The following is a 19,202-nucleotide window of genomic DNA, read 5'->3' as shown; positions in this document are numbered from 1 at the left end:
AGCTTTCGGACAGGTGTGTTAGACAATGAACATCTGTGGATGGAGTATTTCGAGCTGATCTGGTGGCCCAGAACTTTATTAAAACGCATTGTGATGTTTCAATCATCTGTCATCCTAGTGTGAGTGTGTGTGTGTGTGTGTGTACGTGAGGCATAACAAGGCCATTTTGTTTTAATGTGTAGTGATATCTTCTTTCCCACGCTTCTTCGCGGACTCATTTCTCACGTTTACTTGTTCGGGATGCGTCATGGACGTGTCGCAACACGGAGGCCGCCTCGCTGATGCACCATTATCTCCAAAGGACCACGCCCGTGCGCGCGTCCTGAAGCGCACCCTTACAGTACAGTCCACGGACACGCACTCCGCACTCGTGCTATTGTTGTGGCGCACTTTTGAGGGTCATAGTGTGCGGTTTTGGACGAGGCCCAGGTCCTGCCTATGGGCGCGGCGGAACCTGCTGGATGTTTATCTCATGGATTTCCTGCTCTTGTTAACTTCAACCAAGCCCAGGCCTGTCTATTGAAAACTCTACCGACCTGGCACTAAGGCAAAATACACATACTTGCAAAAATGATTAAGTGAAAATATATTATAAATGCAAACATTTCAGTAGTGTCTTAAAGTGCATGTGTTCAATGCAAGGTTCAATGCAAGGTGATCCTGGAAGGTGAAATAAACATCTGTTCAATGCAAGGTGATCCTGGAAGGTGAAATAAACATCTGTTCAATGCAAGGTGATCCTGGAAGGTGAAATAAACATCTGTTCAATGCAAGGTGATCCTGGAAGGTGAAATAAACACCTGTTTAATGCAAGGTGATCCTGGAAGGTGAAATAAACACCTGAAAAGAAACGAATACATTTATATATAATTTAATGTAAAACAAACAAACAACGTAAAAAAAACACAAAAAAAAAAAACACGGTTAAATCGGTTGGTTTGAAGGGTGTTGAGGTTAAGGCTGACTGGTTGAGGGTGTGTGTGTGGAGGGTGTGTGAATCTGCAGGGAGGGAACAGGTGAGCTGTAGGCTATGTTAGTCAGACAGTCAGTCAGGCAGGCAGGGCAGGAGGAGCATCAGCGGGACGCAGAAGTGCACAAACAGATCTTTTTTTCTTTCTTTGTTTTTTGCTCAGTTTTCGTTCTGCTTCGTCCTCGGAGACAGGCGAGTGTCCAGAATGACACGGGACCCCTTAAAGTCGGCTATGTCTTTCGGGGAGATCGGGGAGACGTCGCTGGCGCTGCCGTCCGACGGAGATTCCCGCTCGGGGCAGCAGCGCGTCATGGAGCAGGTCAGCACCATGAGGAAGAGCAGGAAGAAGAGCAATTACAACAACAGGGGATCTGCGGGAACCCTGTCTCCCACCAGTAAGCTCATTTATACAACTTCACACACCATCACACACCAAACCGAATCACCACTGACTGACTTCTGTTCATACGCTTATAATGCGGATTGCAATTCGGTGTATTGCAATACAGTAATAACCAACAATAAGAGCAAATAACCGAACTTGTTTCCAAAACGGTTACGCATGTCATTAATAATAATAATAATAGTAATAATAATAATAATAATAATAATAATGATAATAATAATAATAATGAGAAGATTGGAGTCCGAAACAAACACTCTCATGAAGTGCGCATTTTAGCGGCAGAGTTGCAACGCGCTGTTTCTCTACTAACCGCTCTCAGGCTCGGCTTTACTGACTGCAATTCCTGTTTAAAAATATAGAATAAAAATAAAGAAATAAAATTGGAAGCACTGATAATAATTCACGGGTTTACATAGAGGTAGGTAATCATATACCTAACCCAAGTTTATAACTCTACATCCCCAGTATTTATCTCTACAATCCCAGTATTTATCTCTACAATCCCAGTATTTATCTCTACAATCCCAGTATTTATCTCTGCAATCCCAGTATTTATCTCTACAACCCCAAAAATTAATGCAACAATCCCAGTATATATCTATACAATCCCAGCATATGTCTCTACAATCCCAGAATATATCAATACACTTCAAGTAAATAATGCTACAATCCCAATATATATCTCTACAACCTCACCTATATATTTCTAGAATCCCAGAATATTACTATATATATATATATCCCAGTATATAGAACTACAACCCTTGTATTTATCTTTACAATCCCAGTATATATCGCTACGATTCCAGTATATATCGCTACAATTCCAGTATATAATGCTACAATCCCAGTATATATCGCTACAATCTCAGTATATATTGCTACAATCCCAGTATACTGTATATCGCTACAATCCCAGTATATAACGCTACAATTCCAGGATAAAACTCTATAACCTCAGACTTTAATTCTATAACCCCAGTGTATACCTTTATAACCCTATAGTATATAATTAGTCTATTGCTTTATAATCCCAGCATATAATAACACCTGTCTATAACTCTATCTAACAGTTTATAACTTGATAGCCACAATATATAATATGCAGGTGTTATATTGCCTTTTACCAGTCTGACTAAAATAAATCAATAGCTATATATTCGTACATGACGTGTACACATGCATCATTATTTGCACGTGTATGTATTTAGTTTCTATTAAATATTATAAATATATATATATGTTTGTGAACATAAAAATGTAATAAAATCCCTGCTTGTATAACGCAATACACGTTTTTATTATATTGATTAAATTCAGTAATCGAATAAATTAGCACAAATTAAATTGATTAAATAAATGGAAAAAGATTATAATTATTTAATACAGATCACCCTGTATTATTGGGGTCTAACAATTATATAAGTGTGTGTGTGTGTGTGTGTGTGTGTGTGTGTGTGTGTGTGTGTGTGTGTGTGTGTGTGTGTGTGTGTTTTACATTAAATATTTATTTAGTAAGATATGTTCTACTTAACTGTTCTACTTATCTGAACATACTATTTCTATACAGCAGTCTTCATTCCTTCCATCCTTCATTCATTCATTCACTCCCTTGATATAAAATTTTTGAAGCAAACACTAAAGAATCCATATCGCTAACATTGGCAATGGCAGGAAGTGGCAGCGATTTCACACATGCGCAAAACAAAATTAGAGTTTAACAGCTCACTACAAATCGTATTTACGCTACAGAGTAAGTAGCCACAGTGACACTTTTATACCCCTGGCATTGTTTTGTATGTTTTCAAGTTTAATAAAAAAAAAAAAAATACTAATAAAAATTGAAACTACACAACAGTGCGAGGCGGCTACTAAACAAACTTGCGGCTGCCATTTAAAACATACGCACGTGTGTGTGTGTGTGTGTGTGTGTGTGTGTGTGTGTGTGTGTGTGAGAGAAAGAGAATTACAGTTTAATAATACAGTTATAATACAGTTATAATACATAATACAGTTTTCTGAGAAAACCTCCTTCATCTTCTGTGCATATAATTTGATTTGTTCATTATATATAATATATATATTATATATAATATATATATAATAATATATGTATTTGTATATATAAAATGTAAATAGATATAATATACATTTTATACATAGTACATTGTAGTAATTTTGTCAATTTTTTTATTTATTTTATCAGTTATGAAAAAAGGTTGCATGTTTGTTTGTCATTATTTTCCACAACCTACCGCATCAATAGCACATATATTAATGAACACACAACTTTATTTCATGTTAAAGCGAGCCAACAGTTAACAACTTGCTACCATGTATTATAATCAGTGTAAGTATCTAAATATTTGCATGAAATGTACATTGCAAAAACCTTTTTATAAAATGATATTCTTCTGCTATTTTCTGGGGCATTGCCCTGCATTAAATTAAGTGCATGTGTTCATTATTGTCTATGTGTCTGTAATCTTTATAGTGAGTAATAAAGTTCTGGATATTGATTTATTTATATTTATTTTTGTATATTTATTTACTGTGCCAGTGTAATTAAAAAAAAAATAAAGACTATGTTAAAAAAAGTCTTCTAGAGTTTTTGTAAAAGTATCCTCTTATCTTCTCTCTAATTAGGCCCCAAGAGTGACAGTGTGTTTTTTGAAAGCAAGTTCCCCCACACAAGTTTAAATGGATTGGACTATGCGTATGAAAGCACCATGGCAAATGGACACACAAAAACGGTAAGCTCTGTGTGCATCTGCGCATATACAATACTTTTCTGCTTATAATTACTCTTTCCGCACACACATACAGTTAGGTTTGTAGAGGTTTAACAATATTGCTGCCACATATCCATTAAGACTCAATATATGTCCACTAGTGCTAGATTAATAGGTTTTTAAGAAGGTTTATTGCCTCACCCATTATTGTGCATTGTGTCGGTTGCAGTAAAAGTATTGTCGTTGAGTTGAATGGTATCAGACTGTGGAGTAATGGGGGGACGACGACACATAATCGAAATAATTTTTGTCGTACAGTAATATTTCTATCAAATCCTAGCATAAAACACAGTCGATGAGCAGGATTATTTGTATTAATGAGGAAACGGTTGGGAAAAAAAATCTAAAGTACATTCCATCTGAATGAGATGTCAGCGTAAGGTGAGTCATGATCATGAGAGGCAAACCGAAGAATAAACTTGTAAAATGGGATTTTCCCATTTAGATTTATTCATTCTGAATGTTTTCTTTTGTTGTTGTTTTTTACTTCATAACTCTTGTGCTAATTCTGAGACACAAACAGCATTCGATTTATCGTGCCAACGTTATTGTGTAAACGTGCTGTGTTCTACAACTTCGTGTGGAGATGTCTTGGGGGTGTTTAAAAAAAAAAGGCTTTCAGATTGTGAAATTCCTAATAATGATAAATTGGGCCTGTTTTTGTGTTTTGACGGAGGAGTGTGAATGTCCTTGCATGATGTCACCATCGGTTCAATAATAGAAAGAGAAAAAGATGATGAGGCTGGTGTGCAACATTCAGAAAACATTAGTCTGTGGTGGAAGGTCTGTCTGGTCTTGCCTTTTGAGTGAACAATAAATCATAATCAGGAAACATTTAATTTGGTAGAATCGCTAAAGTTGGAAGTGGATATTTGTAGAGCGAACGAGTGAGACATGACAGATTATACCTCTCACGTTTTTCTGTTTTGGAGCAAATTCCAGCTGATATGATTGTAGATGGGAAATTCGAGTAGAACACTAGTAATAATATCAATAATAATAAAATATCACATTTATTTATTTTTATCAATTGAATTCTCATTTCATATCAATTATCCTTTTAAATGATCATTTATCGATTATTAATTATCATGTTTTGTAATCATTTACTACCATACCTCACAATAATCACATTCCCATTAAGGTGTGGAGAGATTTCTATGAATCCTGAATCAAATAATTATATGTATTTTATTAGATTTAACTTAATGCACAGAAAAAAAGCATTTTACATTTTTATTGTATGATGCAGAGAAACATAATTTTTTTCCGCCTGTATATTGTGCCCTGTGCATATGTAGATATCGTACAATTTCACATCACCTTGTCTATTGATTTCCCAAGGAAGGACATTTGCATTTACATTTTCTATACAGTATTGCATCTTTTGGTGAACAGTATTTTTTATACATCTGTCCATGCATGTAGCTCCTGAATACCCACCTCCTTATTTCTCTTGCCTATTTATTTTCCAGAGGAAACAGCAGCAGGGCATGACGCAAAGGAGCAGCAGCACAAGGTCAGCGTACTATCATAGGAGCCTAAATAACAACATTTTACCAAACAGTCTTCATGCTCTAAGTCAACCCAGTATCCCGGCAGACTTTTATGCCACACAAGTGGGCATAAAGAGTAACACCGCCCACTGGAGTCAGAAATACAAGCAGGTAAAAACCCTTGAGAGGAGTCACAGCCAACCTCCACAGACCAGCCCTGTACAAACGAAAGCGAACAACATCTTGCAGGCCACCAACAATCATTTTTTTATCAGCAACACCATCAACAAGCGACCACCTTCTGCCCACTCAAGCTCTGAGCCCAAGCTCTCAGCGGCTAACAGGAGCAAGAGTGAGACGAACGGGTGAGTTGGAAGGCCTGATTAGGTCCATGATTAGGTTGCTGCCGATTTTTTTTTTGTGATCGAGTTGTTCTGTAAATGTCAAAATGACAACTAAGGATTTCTCTGATGTTGATTATCAGAATGAACGGAGAGGCAAACATGTCCGATATCACATTATCAGATGCAATATCCTGGACCATCCACGGCGATGAAAAGTATCAGCTGCATGGAGCTTCTGTTATTCAGCATAACACATACACAGATGACAAAGCCAAAGAAGAGGTGAGCATTTCAACAACGCCCATATTTATATATGACAGATGTTCTTTAGAAATAATGAAATGAAATATCTTAACACACAGCAAACGCTTTGCTGAACGGTAACATTTCAGCCTGTAATCTTATTGTTGCACTCTACATATTACAACCCTAGTGTGCGGTCAAATTCACTATTTCAGTTTATTATTGAAGCGTAGAATAGAAGAGTGAACATGTGTTTCTGATAACAATGGTTAGGGTATGTTTTATAAAAAAAAAAAATTATTATTATTTTTTTTTAGTTCAGCTCAGAAAAAAAAGTCGTACAGAGCACATCATGTTTCGCTCTTTTTCACACCAATACAAATGGTTAACTATGTATACCCATGCCTACCCCTTGTAACATGCCTTAGAAATGAACAGCCATTAACATTACACCATTTTCACCCCTTGATTGCATATTCCCTCACTCTTTTAGGTACGTAAGCTTGGTGGTATTGCTTCCTTGGTGTCCTTGCTCAGCAGCTCAAACCCTGAGATCCAGCTGTCGTCGGTCTCCGCCTTGCGAAACCTCGTCTTCAAGAATACAGCCAACAAGGAGGAGGTGCGGCGCGCAGGAGGGTTGACCGAGGCTTTGCAGCTACTCCGAAACACTAACTCAGCTGAAATTCAGAAACATGTGACCGGTAAGCAGCTCCACACACATTAATATTGCGGTCTTGGGAATCTGAGAGATGTTTTTTTTTTCCACAACTAGGATGCTGGAAATCCTGGCTTAATTTAACATGTAATTAAATAATCAATATAATATATGATGGTTTTGAATGGCAATTAAGTTGGACCCTTCCTCCGTCTATCCTTAACAGGCTACAGTACCTATTCAGTAGGTAGTACTGTAAGTAGCAATATTAAAGCAGCAGTCTAAGCTTTGTTTAGTGCACTAAGGTCTTTTATATTCAGCAATGCAGGCTTGTGGTTTAATGTAAAAAGTGCAATATATAAATAAATCACTCAAACTTAATCTGTACGGAGCAGACTACAGAGAATTCACCTTTGGAAGACGAGATGTTTGCTTCCTTTGCGAACTCTCTGAACTGCAAGTCTAAATTAGTAAATGATCTGTTTTTCTAGAACCCATCCAGATCCAGAGCCTGCCACGGCTTATGTTTCCATTAAAATCCCTTTACACGACAGTAAAAAAGACAACACATTATTTTTCTCTTGCGTTTCATTTATTTAACTTTAAAGTGTTTGTATCAAACCAGGTCTTTTGTGGAACATGTCTTCTGAAGAAAGCATTCAGCCAGATCTGCTACGTCATGCTCTCCCTGTCCTCACTGAGACTGTGCTGCAGCCCAATGCAGACACCTCAAACTTTTCTTCTCATGTTGATGCTCGTACTGAAAGCTTTTGCAACGCTACAGCATGTCTACGGTGAGCAAAACTTTTTTGTTGTTGTTGTTGTAAGTGTGGGCAAATGGTTTATAAAAGATTATAGTGGATGATTTATATTTAATTTCCAGTTATTTTTAACTGGGTTCATTTCCTGAGTTATATTTGTTTGGCATATTGCTGCCTGGTTATGCACTTCAATTATAAAATTTTTTTATTTTATTTAGTGTACAGGGTTTTTTTTTGCACGTATCTATTGCTATGCCAAAAAAAAAACCCAGCATTAAAGACAAAGCAAAATGGACAAGAGACACATAAAAGTACTCGGGTGGCATAATACAAGTATTAGATTAAATCATTTCATTAGTTGGTGAACAATAATGATGTTTTTGAAAAGAACTGAAAAGAGTCTCCATTTGTCAAATTGTTATTTTTCGAAAGTTTAATCTAGGAAGATGATGATAAGTAATTTGTTGTATAGAATAAGTACCTCCCAGTTGGCAAAAAGTAAATTTAGTTTGGGGCATATTTCTTATATTTAGAATAAACAAATTGATTTTATAATTCCTTGCAAAATTGTGTAATAGGCTCCAGTCAGTGGCAAAGAGTCTCTAACTTCTACAGACCCATGTCGAGTTCCAGTGGCATAAACAAGTATGCCATTATGCATGTTATCTACACAGTGGTTTATAAGGAAAGATAGTGGAGCAAAATATGGTTTCACTTCCAATGCTAGCGAAAGTGTAAAAAAAAAAAAAATTGAGATATTGAAAAAATAACTACTCCTTTGACTAACAGTAAATGGAGGACTGAATTTCGTTTGCAATTCTTTTGTGGCAACTTGTTATAAGTCGAAACCAATGAAACTTTGTCCTGCTGTCGTAAAACCAGAGTCTGACATGTTTTTCACATTACCATAATTACAAGACTGAGCATGGGTCATTACACTCATTGTAAAAAAAAAGTGAGATTCCTCATTATGTTTGACATCCTGGGGCTGTACCAAGGGCGTAGCTGCAGTACATTAACTCCAGCCGTATCATTTACCAATATGAAAAGGACCCCTTTCACTGACAACAATGTCTTATCTTTATTCTGACTAATATAATGATTAGGTCTGAGTGTGATATACAGTCAACCAAACACATCATCAAAAACACTGTCAGAGCAAAATAATATGTGGCAGTGCCAAGTGTCTGGCCGTGATTGACACTGCTTGTTTTTCACACTCATATATTGAGACAAAAAAGCTAAAATGTTCACAGCCTTTGAACGTTGGAACACCTGCCCATAATATCAAGCTTAATCAAGTTAATCTGCCAGCAAAGCAGGCTGCAACAGCTAACATCATTTCTCTGATTATTAAACACAGACCTATTGTATATCTGAGCTCCTTTAATTAGGAGGATCACTTCATGAGTAAAAAAAAGGGTGTTTAGAATGAATAAAGCCATTTCTAAAGCAATGCAATGTCAAGCTGTTTCCTTATAATAATATATTATTTTTAATACAGCAGAAAGCACATGATATAAAAATATTATCTTTTGCCCATTATTTCGTTTTTCCCTCTGCAGTGTGCCTGAGAAGTTGGTGTATGTTGGTTTGGTCCATTAAGCCGTGTTAAGCTTAACAATTTAGGTTGCATTCCTTTAAAACTGTGTGAACATTTTGTTCACTGGGCTTGATGAAGCAATTAAGATCATAAAAAAAAGTAATGTAACTGTAGCCTGTTCATTCGCCTCACCAACAGAAATCTGAGCTCTGGCAGACTAGCAAACCGGCAATTCTTGCGCAACTGTGAGGGCCTGATTGACTCCCTAGTCACACACCTGCAGGCTTGTGTGGACAATAGCCAGCTGGATGATAAGGTATTATTCTTTGCTAACCAGAACCTAGGTTCCATATGCAATAATGATTAATGAGTATGTTATGGCTAAGAGGATAAAGGAAATTAAGATATACGGATGAAATTTTATTAGCCAAAAATTTAGGTTTGGGTACGAAGGAGAGATTTTTAGACGATCCTATTATTCATTACAGTGATGAGAAGATTTTTCTGGGGTCTTAGCCTTTAAAAAAAAAAAAAAATGGCCATCAGGAGCCTGAATCCGTTGTAGGCATTGTAATCCGAATGTGCAATATAATACACATGGCCTAGGGTTAGTGCCACTAAAATATAAAAAGTGGTAAACATTTTTCATGTCCTAACAGGTGTTCTTTGTTCTGCTATTTGCCCGCAGTCAGTGGAGAACTGTGTGTGTGTTCTGCACAACCTTACCTATCAGCTGGAAGGTGAGGTGCCTGCTGTGTTCAGCAAGATAAACAACCAGGCTACGGCGTCTGAGAGCCGCGCCAACACCGTCGACATCGGCCCTATCGGCTGTTTTAGCAACCAGAGTCGCAAGGTCCAGGAAGAGGTCAGTTTACTGTCAGCAGTGTACAAGTTTCACTGTTTAAAGAAATATTAATATTAAATATTAAATATATATATATATGTTATCTAGTTTCTTTTACATGACCTGTTATTTCCATTCCTTACTTGTACACACATATTAAGATGATCCTTAAGCATATAAAGAGGCATTATGTGTTTATGAACATTATGAAATATTGTGTATATTGCTAATAGATCAGTAAATTGTAGAGTATCAATAATAACAAATTAGGGAGTTTAGGAAGGTTTAAACCTTGACATCCAAGACACCAGCAGGAAGTCAAATATAATTAAAGTGGACGTGATAAATCAGTACCATGTCTTATGAGTGATCTTTTTTTTTTTTTTTTGTGTTGAAGAGCAACTCCGAATTCCGACTGATGGACGATTTCGATCCCAAAGGCAAGAGCCGGCTTGTAAACACAAAAACATTGCAGTTGTATCTGAATCTTCTGAGTTTGAGTCAGAACGAACACACTCAAGAGGCATGCTGCGGAGCGCTGCACAACCTCACCGCCAAGAAGGGCCCCGTAAGATCTGACGTTTTTATATACACATGTTCACTCACTGGTTATTAATGCATGGTTTTGAATGGTCTCTATTATCTGCTCTTTATTATGTAAACACATAATTAGAGACACACAATTGTTGTGCAGTTAATGTAGTGTTCGGACATATAAGAAACGAAATCAAATTCCTAGTTGTTTTGATTGCTCAAAATTTAAGTTGTTTCGAAAGTTCAAAATTTAGTGGCAAATTTGCTTGTTTGTTGCCATGTTGTGTATTACTACATAAAGCAGGCACCATTTTGAATCGCCCGGTATTAAAGTTTTATTCTGAAAGCAGTTTTATTTTTCTTGTGTTTCAAATACATGTGGAAAAAAAATAGGTATCATTTATAATTAAGTTGGTTCATTCAAACTTTAGTCAAATTGACATTTATTGTGTAATCCATTCCTTTTTTCAATAATAAATATCGTAGCTCCGATAATCTGTTCATTCCGTGCTAGACCTAATATTACTGCGCACTTGATCAGATCATCCAAGTTCCATATCAGAATTGAGTGTAAGTGAGACACACCTATGTTTTCAGGCAAACTCGTCCGTGTACACAACAGTCTGTGTAGTTCTTCAGTCATGAATGTGATTCAGCGTAAAGTTAAAATATCAAAATATGTCAAATAAATCCTTGATAAGCTATGATACAGCCTGTGATATATATTTATTTACTTTTTAGTAGCGATTATCATGCAGTAGAAATGAAGGATCAGAAACAGAGCATTTCAGTTTAGTCATTTTAGCACTAGCTTTGTTGTTTTTTTTGTTTGTGTGTGTGTGTGTGTGTGTACTGTGTGCCTACACTAGCAAAATAATTATGCAGATGAGAAAAATATTGCATGAAAAGCAGATTACAGGAGCCGTATGCAAGTTTCAAATAATCACTTGCAAATGTTATATCAGTTCACCTGCCTGTCACTTTTCGACTGTCTACTATCTGTTATCTACTGCTATTTATATAATGCTTCATGTTCCCAGAGCAGTTTTTTTTAGCTTAAAGATAGCAGGGCTACCATTTAACAAATACCTTCCCATGCTTCAGCAATTCTCATTACTAAGTATAAAATATCGAAGTATTTTTGAGGAACATAACGTTACCGTGTATTATCCTGTTTGTTTGCTTTAGGTGTCAGATCTATTGAGTTACACCATCGTTCAGAGACTGAATGGTCTGCCGAGCCTTATTCCACATCTACAGTCGCAGAATTTGCCCCTGAGAGACAACGTCACTACACTGATATGCAACCTGTCTCGAACTCCACAGCTGCAAAAGATTATCGGTAAATGAATATGTTTTGACATTTTCCTGTATTTTTACATCCTTAGTATTTCTTTGGGGGAATAAAAATACAAGTTTTTACGCTAAAGCAGATCACCGTGAGTGTAAAGAAATCAGCCTGATCTAAGAATAGAAGAACTGTCACATACTTTCTGGCTACACGTGAGACTTGATGATTATTACAACGTAGGGAGGAAGTACATTTTTGGTTTTGTAGGCAACTCTTAGTAAAACTATAGGAAGCATGTGAAAGTGATCAACACGGTAAAGCAGTAACATTCGCTCACAAGGCACATAGAGTTTAAATGTTTTTTTAATTGATTATAAAAGCTTTCCGAGCTGGTTTAACTTGTGGTCTGGCACACTCTTAGATTCCGATTTTAGGCGTGAGTTATGCCTGCGAATGTCATTTGCCTTTGCTCTCTTGCCTTTCCTTTTTGTGCATATGCATGTTGCTGGTGCTAAGTTATGCTAATCCATATGTAGGTTGAATTGCTGCTTTTCTCGCTTTTTGTCTGTTAAGGATTTTTTTGTGTGTTTCATTTCACAATTGTAGCCTTTTATATGTTTTTATATTGTCCTTTTCAGATAATTGCTGGTTGTGACTTGTGTTTTTGTTGTTAATTAGCTGAATATGGAATTTGGTAGTAAAAATATGTGTTGTGTGGTTTATGAGCTTATTTAGATTTTTTCCTTGTTCCTTGCAGGGTGCTGATTTGTTTTACTTTGATTTATTGATTTGCTGTTTGTTATTGTTTAACTGCTAGCTCGGTTGCATGACAGCTATCGATTGTGCTTTGTGTATGCCGACAGCTCATCAGGCTCTCCCCAGTCTCATCAAGAACTTGCCGTCCGAACCTACTCCAGAGTCTGATAGTGCTTTAGCAATGATCTGCCACACAACAAACAACCTGCTGAGAGTAGATCCTGAGTTGGGGAAGAAATCAATTAACAATAAACTGATCGATTCGCTCATTAACCTGAGCCAGAACAAGTGAGTTTCTTATTGGGAAAAATAAATAATAAATGAATAAAAGCAATTGTGCTAATAGATATGTGATCTGATGTGCAGTATGTTGTTTTTACAGGGCACTTCCTAAGGCCAGTATGGCAGCAGGAGCTCTCCTTCAAAGCCTCTGGTCTGACAAGACTATTCAAGGTGTCCTCAAGAAGGTGAGTCTGTGCTATCTATCTATCTATCTATCTGTCTGTCTGTCTGTCTGTCTGTCTGTCTGTCTGTCTGTCTGTCTGTCTGTCTGTCTGTCTGTCTATCTATCTATCTATCTATCTATCTATCTATCTATCTATCTATCTATCTATCTATCTATCTATCTATCTATCTATCTATCTATCTGCCAGAGCAACTGCACAAAACCTTAAAAATAATGTTGTTCTCTACAAGACTACACAGACCAAGTCTTTAACTGATTAGTCTTTTGTTTCATAGCGCAAATAAAAGAAAAAAAAAAAAATTTATTCATTTCATGATTTATATCCAGTGTTTGCATGTTTCAGTAGTGGAGAGACTACTGTAAAAGGTCCTGTACAGAAAAAAAAAGTCCTGTAAAAAAAAAAAATAATTACTTTCTTTCTCTCTCTCTCTCTCTCTCTCTCTCTCTCTCTCTCTCTCTCTCTCTCTCTCTCTCTCTCTCTCTCTCTCTATCTATCTAACACTCTCTCTCTCTCTCTCTCTTCCTATTTATTTATTTATTCAACTTCATTATTTTGCTGTTAACACAAGGAATGGTGAAATTAAGTCATACCAGACAAATAATTATACACTTTTTCAAAAAACTTTTTTGCTATAGCAGTTGAGCTTAAAAAAATGTAATGATCAAGTTAAAGCATTTTTTGTTAGTGTTAATCATTTACTATGAGATAAAGAAATATGTACAGAATTTATGAGCTTGTAGTATTGAGCCTGTTTATGATGCCATGTTGTAATTTGACTTTAAGCCACAACTGATCAGACAAGGTGTATGTATGTATAAGCGCATAGCTTGGACAGTAGTTCTGGGTCTAACCTAAATGAAAGAGTAATATAAATGTACTCATTCCAGTATGTTATAATTTTTATAGTAGCAGCTCATCCACAGGACCTTTTATGGCAGACTTTTTTTTATTTTTTTTTTACATAGGCTTCCTCTTATACAGAGTTTCTCTGTATAATTACAAGCCATGTTATTTGAGAGAAAGAAAAAGAGAGGGAGAGGGAAGAATAGCATTAGGGAGAACAGGAACTAACTTGTCTCTCAGATATTCCACAACATTATATCTAGCTGTGAACCATTAAAAAGCCTTTCATTAACAAATGAAATATTGTTGGCAGTAATATAAGTACAAAATGAACGCACTCCATGCACATTATGGTACATCACACACACAGCTAGGGTTCTCCATTTTGTGTATTAACATGGTCTGGAGTGATTTAGTCTTTCAGTGCTTTCTGTGTATAAAAGTTTTTCTTTTTTTTTTCCATTTATTTAAATGAATCCCAGCTAGCAATGTAAACAAATGCAAATTGTCTCTAGGTAAGACTCAGGAAGCAGAAAATGCATGGAACTATTGGAAAGTGATGGTAAACGGTTAGGCTAAACTCTGAATTGCCCTCATCATTGTTTAAGCATCAGTAAACGTCTTCATAGGAAGGATATATATGGAAAAAGACAGATCAAAGGATTTCCAGGTAATGTTTTAGTATACGTATGTGAGGGCTAGAGGTAATATACTGTAAGGAAAAACTAATTGATGCAGAAGATAAGACACAAAGAACACCGTGACATCCATAATGCTCCTGGTGGACAGTTTATCATCCATTTTTAAAAAGTCCATTCATTTGTGGTGAGAATGGACATATTTGTCCATATTATTTGGATGACAATGTACACTAGAAAGAAAATATTATTAATACTAGATCCTGACACTGTCGGATTATCCATAAAAGGCAAGTGGTATTTGTTGGCCAGTATAAACATGCTGCTCTTTAATTAAATATTTCAGAGTAAGTCAGTGCCAGAATTGTCCTATAATTTAGTGACAGGATGAATGATATTGGGTCTACATCATGCCAGAGTTTGAGTCCAGAATCTAATCTCATTCATGGTCTAATGAATTGCATTTTAAGACAATGTTGTGTTGTCTTTTTTAAAACCCTCATTTGCAATCATTTCCAAGATTTTAAATTGGTAGTAGTCCTCTGTCTCTGTCAGTTCCCACTTACTGGATATTTGAGAAGTTGTTTATATCACCATAGCAATCTTAGTGAAGCAGTGTAACTTGAGAAGCATTGCACATTGTCCCCATACCTGCTTGACAAATATCTTTTTGAATATCTTCTGAATTCTTTTTACTTCTCTTCTGTCTTCCTGCTTTGGAGTAAGAACCAAAAACATGCTATAATAATGCTCATGAAGGAGAGATTTATGCACTGAGACATTGTAACTTAATATACTTATCTAGGTAGGTGTAACTGTAAAATGTCTGGAGGCTGTTCACATACGTCACGACGTCGGAGCTTTATTTCTCCCGCTCCTAAAATCAGAGCTCTAAACACCCTGACAGTTCTGGGAATTATTGGCAGTTGATATTTCTGACAGTTCTGACAGCATTGATCTGTTTACTGCAGCGTAGCAGATCTTAGCGTGTAGCTGCAGAGGCGGGGTGGAGGTGACAGAGTGTTTTATATTAGCGCTGGGTGTGGAAGGGTGGATAAGTTTGGGTGTGGCTTTGAGTTTAAAGCAGCTCACATGTCGCCAATCCAGTAATCCAATTGCTGGGTGAAAGTGGGTGTGCGCAAGTCTATGTTTCAGTGAAAGGACCTTTGTTTGTGATTACACAGCACTAGGTAAAAGGTAAAGGGGGGTGTTGAGAAAAAAGGGTGTCCAGTGGCATACTAGTATGCTGGTAAAAAAAAAAAAAGTGAATCTTACCACACTAGTTTCCATGACAAATGCTGTTGTCTTTTCTAAATACCTTGACAGATAGGGGCTTACGGGTTGTTGTTTTTTATTTCTTTTTTTTCTGTTTTGGGGTTTTTGAAACACCTTTCTGGCAGAATTGAAAATGTTGTAAATAATTTTTTTTTGTTGTTTTTTTCTCATTTTCTCATTATTCATGCAAATCCATTCAAAAAAGATTTCTCTGTTGGGATTTCACCTTTACAATTTTATAATTCATAAAATGGTTTGAAAAATAGACTGTTTTTTATTTGTTTGATTGCTAATTATTTTCTAATAAACAGACCTGTGACAGGCTGTAGTAATAGACGATGTATATTTTGTATTCATGTTTTTCTTTTTTCTTTTTTTTTTTTTATTCCAGCAAGGGATGGCTAAGAAGGCATTCGTGAATGAGGTAACTTCAGCTGCAGTCAGATCTTTACAGATTATTGACTAATTTGATCATCCTGCAGCACATCTACAGAAAATAAGTACATACAGTATGTATCGCAGTACATATGCAATAAAATTATATATTCCTGTACGCTTTCAAATAAATAGAACTGCAATGGTAATGAAAAAACAGCTAAGGGGAATGTAAATGAGCTTCACAGCACTGAGTTTGCACAGAAATGGAAAAAAAAAAGTCTATTTCTTTATCTTTTTAATTTCGTATTGATTTTTTTTGTTGCACCGTAATGGGACCATAGTCATTTTTTTTTTTTTTGCATTTTTTAAAAAAGGCTTTACATTTTCTATGTATTTGATGGATTTTTATGTTGAGTATGATGTTTAGCATGAATTGAAACGATGTCTGCCTACATGAGAGGGGTTAATGCCTTTTTATTTACCACTTGTGTTAAAACAATGGAAAAATGTCGCAAAGATTTGGGTTTTGGTTCCTTCCAACCCGGTACATTTAGCATTAGGGTGAGGTTTAAGACACCAAGGTATTATTATGAATATTATGTTATTATGAATGTTTATTTTTATGTTTTTTTTTGCATTGCTTAAAATCTTTCGCTGGATCTTAATATTCAAAGAGGGTTGCTTTCGTAGTTGCTCATTTCATTCGATTCCTATGTCTGAGTTGTTAATAATTTTTTTTATTATTCCAGCAGACACTTAATAAAGCTTTTTGAAAGTGTATTTTTTGTTTAGTTTTCTTTTGTGGTGATTTAAAAGAAAAAGGAAAATCCTAAGACACATTAAACATGTTTGAGATTTTCATGCAGAATAAAGTGGGGGGTTAAGCATTTCCCCCTCAATTTTCAGCAACATTCAATGTCATATTTAGCAGAAATCCAGTGTAGGATGTAGGGGAGACAGCAAAGGTCAAACTCAAAGTTCCAGAATGCAAATTATCTGGTTAGTTAGCAATCTTTGAAATGGCAAGCAAGTTTGCTTTGTCATCGATATTAGGTGACTGAGCATTCTGGGATATGATTTAGCAGAAGAGAAAGACATTGTGATGTGTATTAGAGATTAGGTAGGTGCATGATTCATTGTTATATTTGACCATCATGATAGAACTGTATGTTCTAGTTCTGAGGTCTGCATCTCAGAGGTCTCTGTTGGATAGTCACACTCTGTTCCCAAGTGTGTACACAGCTATTTAGCCTTATGTCAGGCCAACATTCTCATGGTCTGTTGGGTCACCTGTACTACCTTGTATGTGCTCTGCTATACCTGATTTGTAATAGCCAAGTACACACAGTACAGAGGTCAGATTTTTGTCAGAGTGCTTTAAACAGTTTTGGGAGTACGCAGACCATAAACTAGTCCTCCTGTGTTGTTAGGGCAGAGAAAAAATGCTTTATTATTATTATTATTATTATTTGCATTGTCTACATGTTCATTAACTGTGGATTTTATCTCAGTGTTAAACTTAATGAATGAGGGAAATGTTTTTTTCTTATAGGTCTCCATGTTTTTGGTGTATTTTTAGACATACTGAAGCTTCACACACATTTCTCAAGATTTATGTGCAAATATAAACTCCCTCACTGGTAGTATATTGTGAACAGGAATGTGCTTGCCAGGGTCTAGGATACAATTTGATCTTTGTGCTTAACTTTGGTATGTGGGGAGTTAAGGACTGAACCCTGAAAGGACAATACATGTGTATGTACATGACCCTTTAAAACAATTTCTTTATTTGTCTAGATTTGTGTTTGTTGGCCTTTTTCTATTCAAATAAATCGGAATAGTTGTCAGTTCCTAAATGAAATGATCAGTTTCTACCTGAAGTACACTGATTTGAAACTATGAATTCTATGAAATTCTGAATAACAATTCTGATAAGTTATACTTTGGAAGAACATACACTATATAGACAGAAGTTTGTGGATACTTGAGCACAAGTTTCTTATGTTCAATTCAATTTATTTGTATAGCGCCTTTAACAATGAACATTGTCTCAAAGCAGATTTACACAGATAAGGATAAGAATAAGGAATGAATAAGAATGTTCTTTATGTATAAGTTTGTCCTTAATAAGCAAGCTATTGTGGCAATGGCAAGGAAAAACTCCCAGAGATGGCAAATTGAGAGGAACCAGACTCAGGAGGGAACCCATCCTCATCTGGGTGGTCATTTATTACAGATAAACAATCCAGTTCCTGCTACTACTCTGTAATTTCATGGATCCCAGGCCGTTGATGAGAAACCATCCCCATCTGCACAGAGTGGCCTCCAGGCAAAGAGAGCACCATCCAAAAGCAGACCGGGATGAATGGGCAGATCCGAATAGAGGAGTGGGGCAGGAAGAGTGGTCACTGGAACCTCAGGAGCATGTTTAACTTTAACTGGGATAATAGACGGCCCACCACACCATCATCACCAAACCTGGGTGAAGGTGTGAGAGTAAGGGGACGACAGCATACAAATATCCCAGTTCACCAAACATTCTATATCTATGATCTCTCCAGAACTGTGGGGCTTTGTAAGAGAAAGATCTGGCCCCTGCTATAGTCTTCATTATTTGGGGTACCAACAAATAACCTGCACCTTTTTATTTAAGTAGGCGTGGGGGATCATATTGGTACAGAAGTTTACTCAGAGCTTTACTATCAAAAGTATGTGTTTTTTTATTTTGTATTTTTTGAACATCACACTCAAGTTCTTTCACTCCAACACATATAAACCATGTTTTCATGGAGCTCTCTTTGTGCATTGGGCATTGTCATGAAAGAAATATTAAATGCTACTGCATCCAAATACATTTGTGTGTCTTCGTCTATGTGGTAACAGTTTAGGTAAGAACCACGTATTGCTGTAATATTAAACTGCCTTTGTCCCTTAAGTGTATAAAACCAGTTAGTGCACACTAGGAT

The 19,202-nt window shown here is 36.3% G+C and overlaps 2 protein-coding genes across 2 annotated transcripts in view; one reads left to right on the top strand and one right to left on the bottom strand.

Annotated features, from left to right (window-relative positions):
- The window catches only part of LOC310737330 (uncharacterized protein), a gene marked incomplete at its 3' end in the record, with an annotated part of 188,975 nt that overhangs the window by 11,533 nt on the left and 158,240 nt on the right, over window positions 1-19,202 (bottom strand). The window lies entirely within an intron of this gene.
- On the top strand, window positions 499-17,016 carry pkp1b (plakophilin 1b). Its single transcript, XM_083529925.1, has 14 exons — window positions 499-628; window positions 748-1,365; window positions 4,023-4,129; window positions 5,644-6,029; window positions 6,149-6,290; window positions 6,745-6,952; window positions 7,532-7,700; window positions 9,409-9,526; window positions 9,899-10,075; window positions 10,452-10,622; window positions 11,777-11,930; window positions 12,743-12,923; window positions 13,018-13,102; window positions 16,250-17,016. Exons 2-14 carry the CDS (start codon window positions 1,176-1,178, stop codon window positions 16,322-16,324), a joined length of 2,163 nt encoding a protein of 720 aa, XP_083386051.1. The 5' UTR covers window positions 499-628; window positions 748-1,175; the 3' UTR covers window positions 16,325-17,016.

The sequence above is a fragment of the Silurus aristotelis genome (genome assembly GCF_946808225.1).
Source record: "Silurus aristotelis genome assembly, chromosome: 2".
In the NCBI taxonomy this organism is placed as follows: Eukaryota; Metazoa; Chordata; class Actinopteri; order Siluriformes; family Siluridae; genus Silurus; species Silurus aristotelis.
The sequence above is the reverse complement of the archived record's forward strand: the minus strand, read 5'-3'. Positions and strand labels throughout refer to the sequence as shown.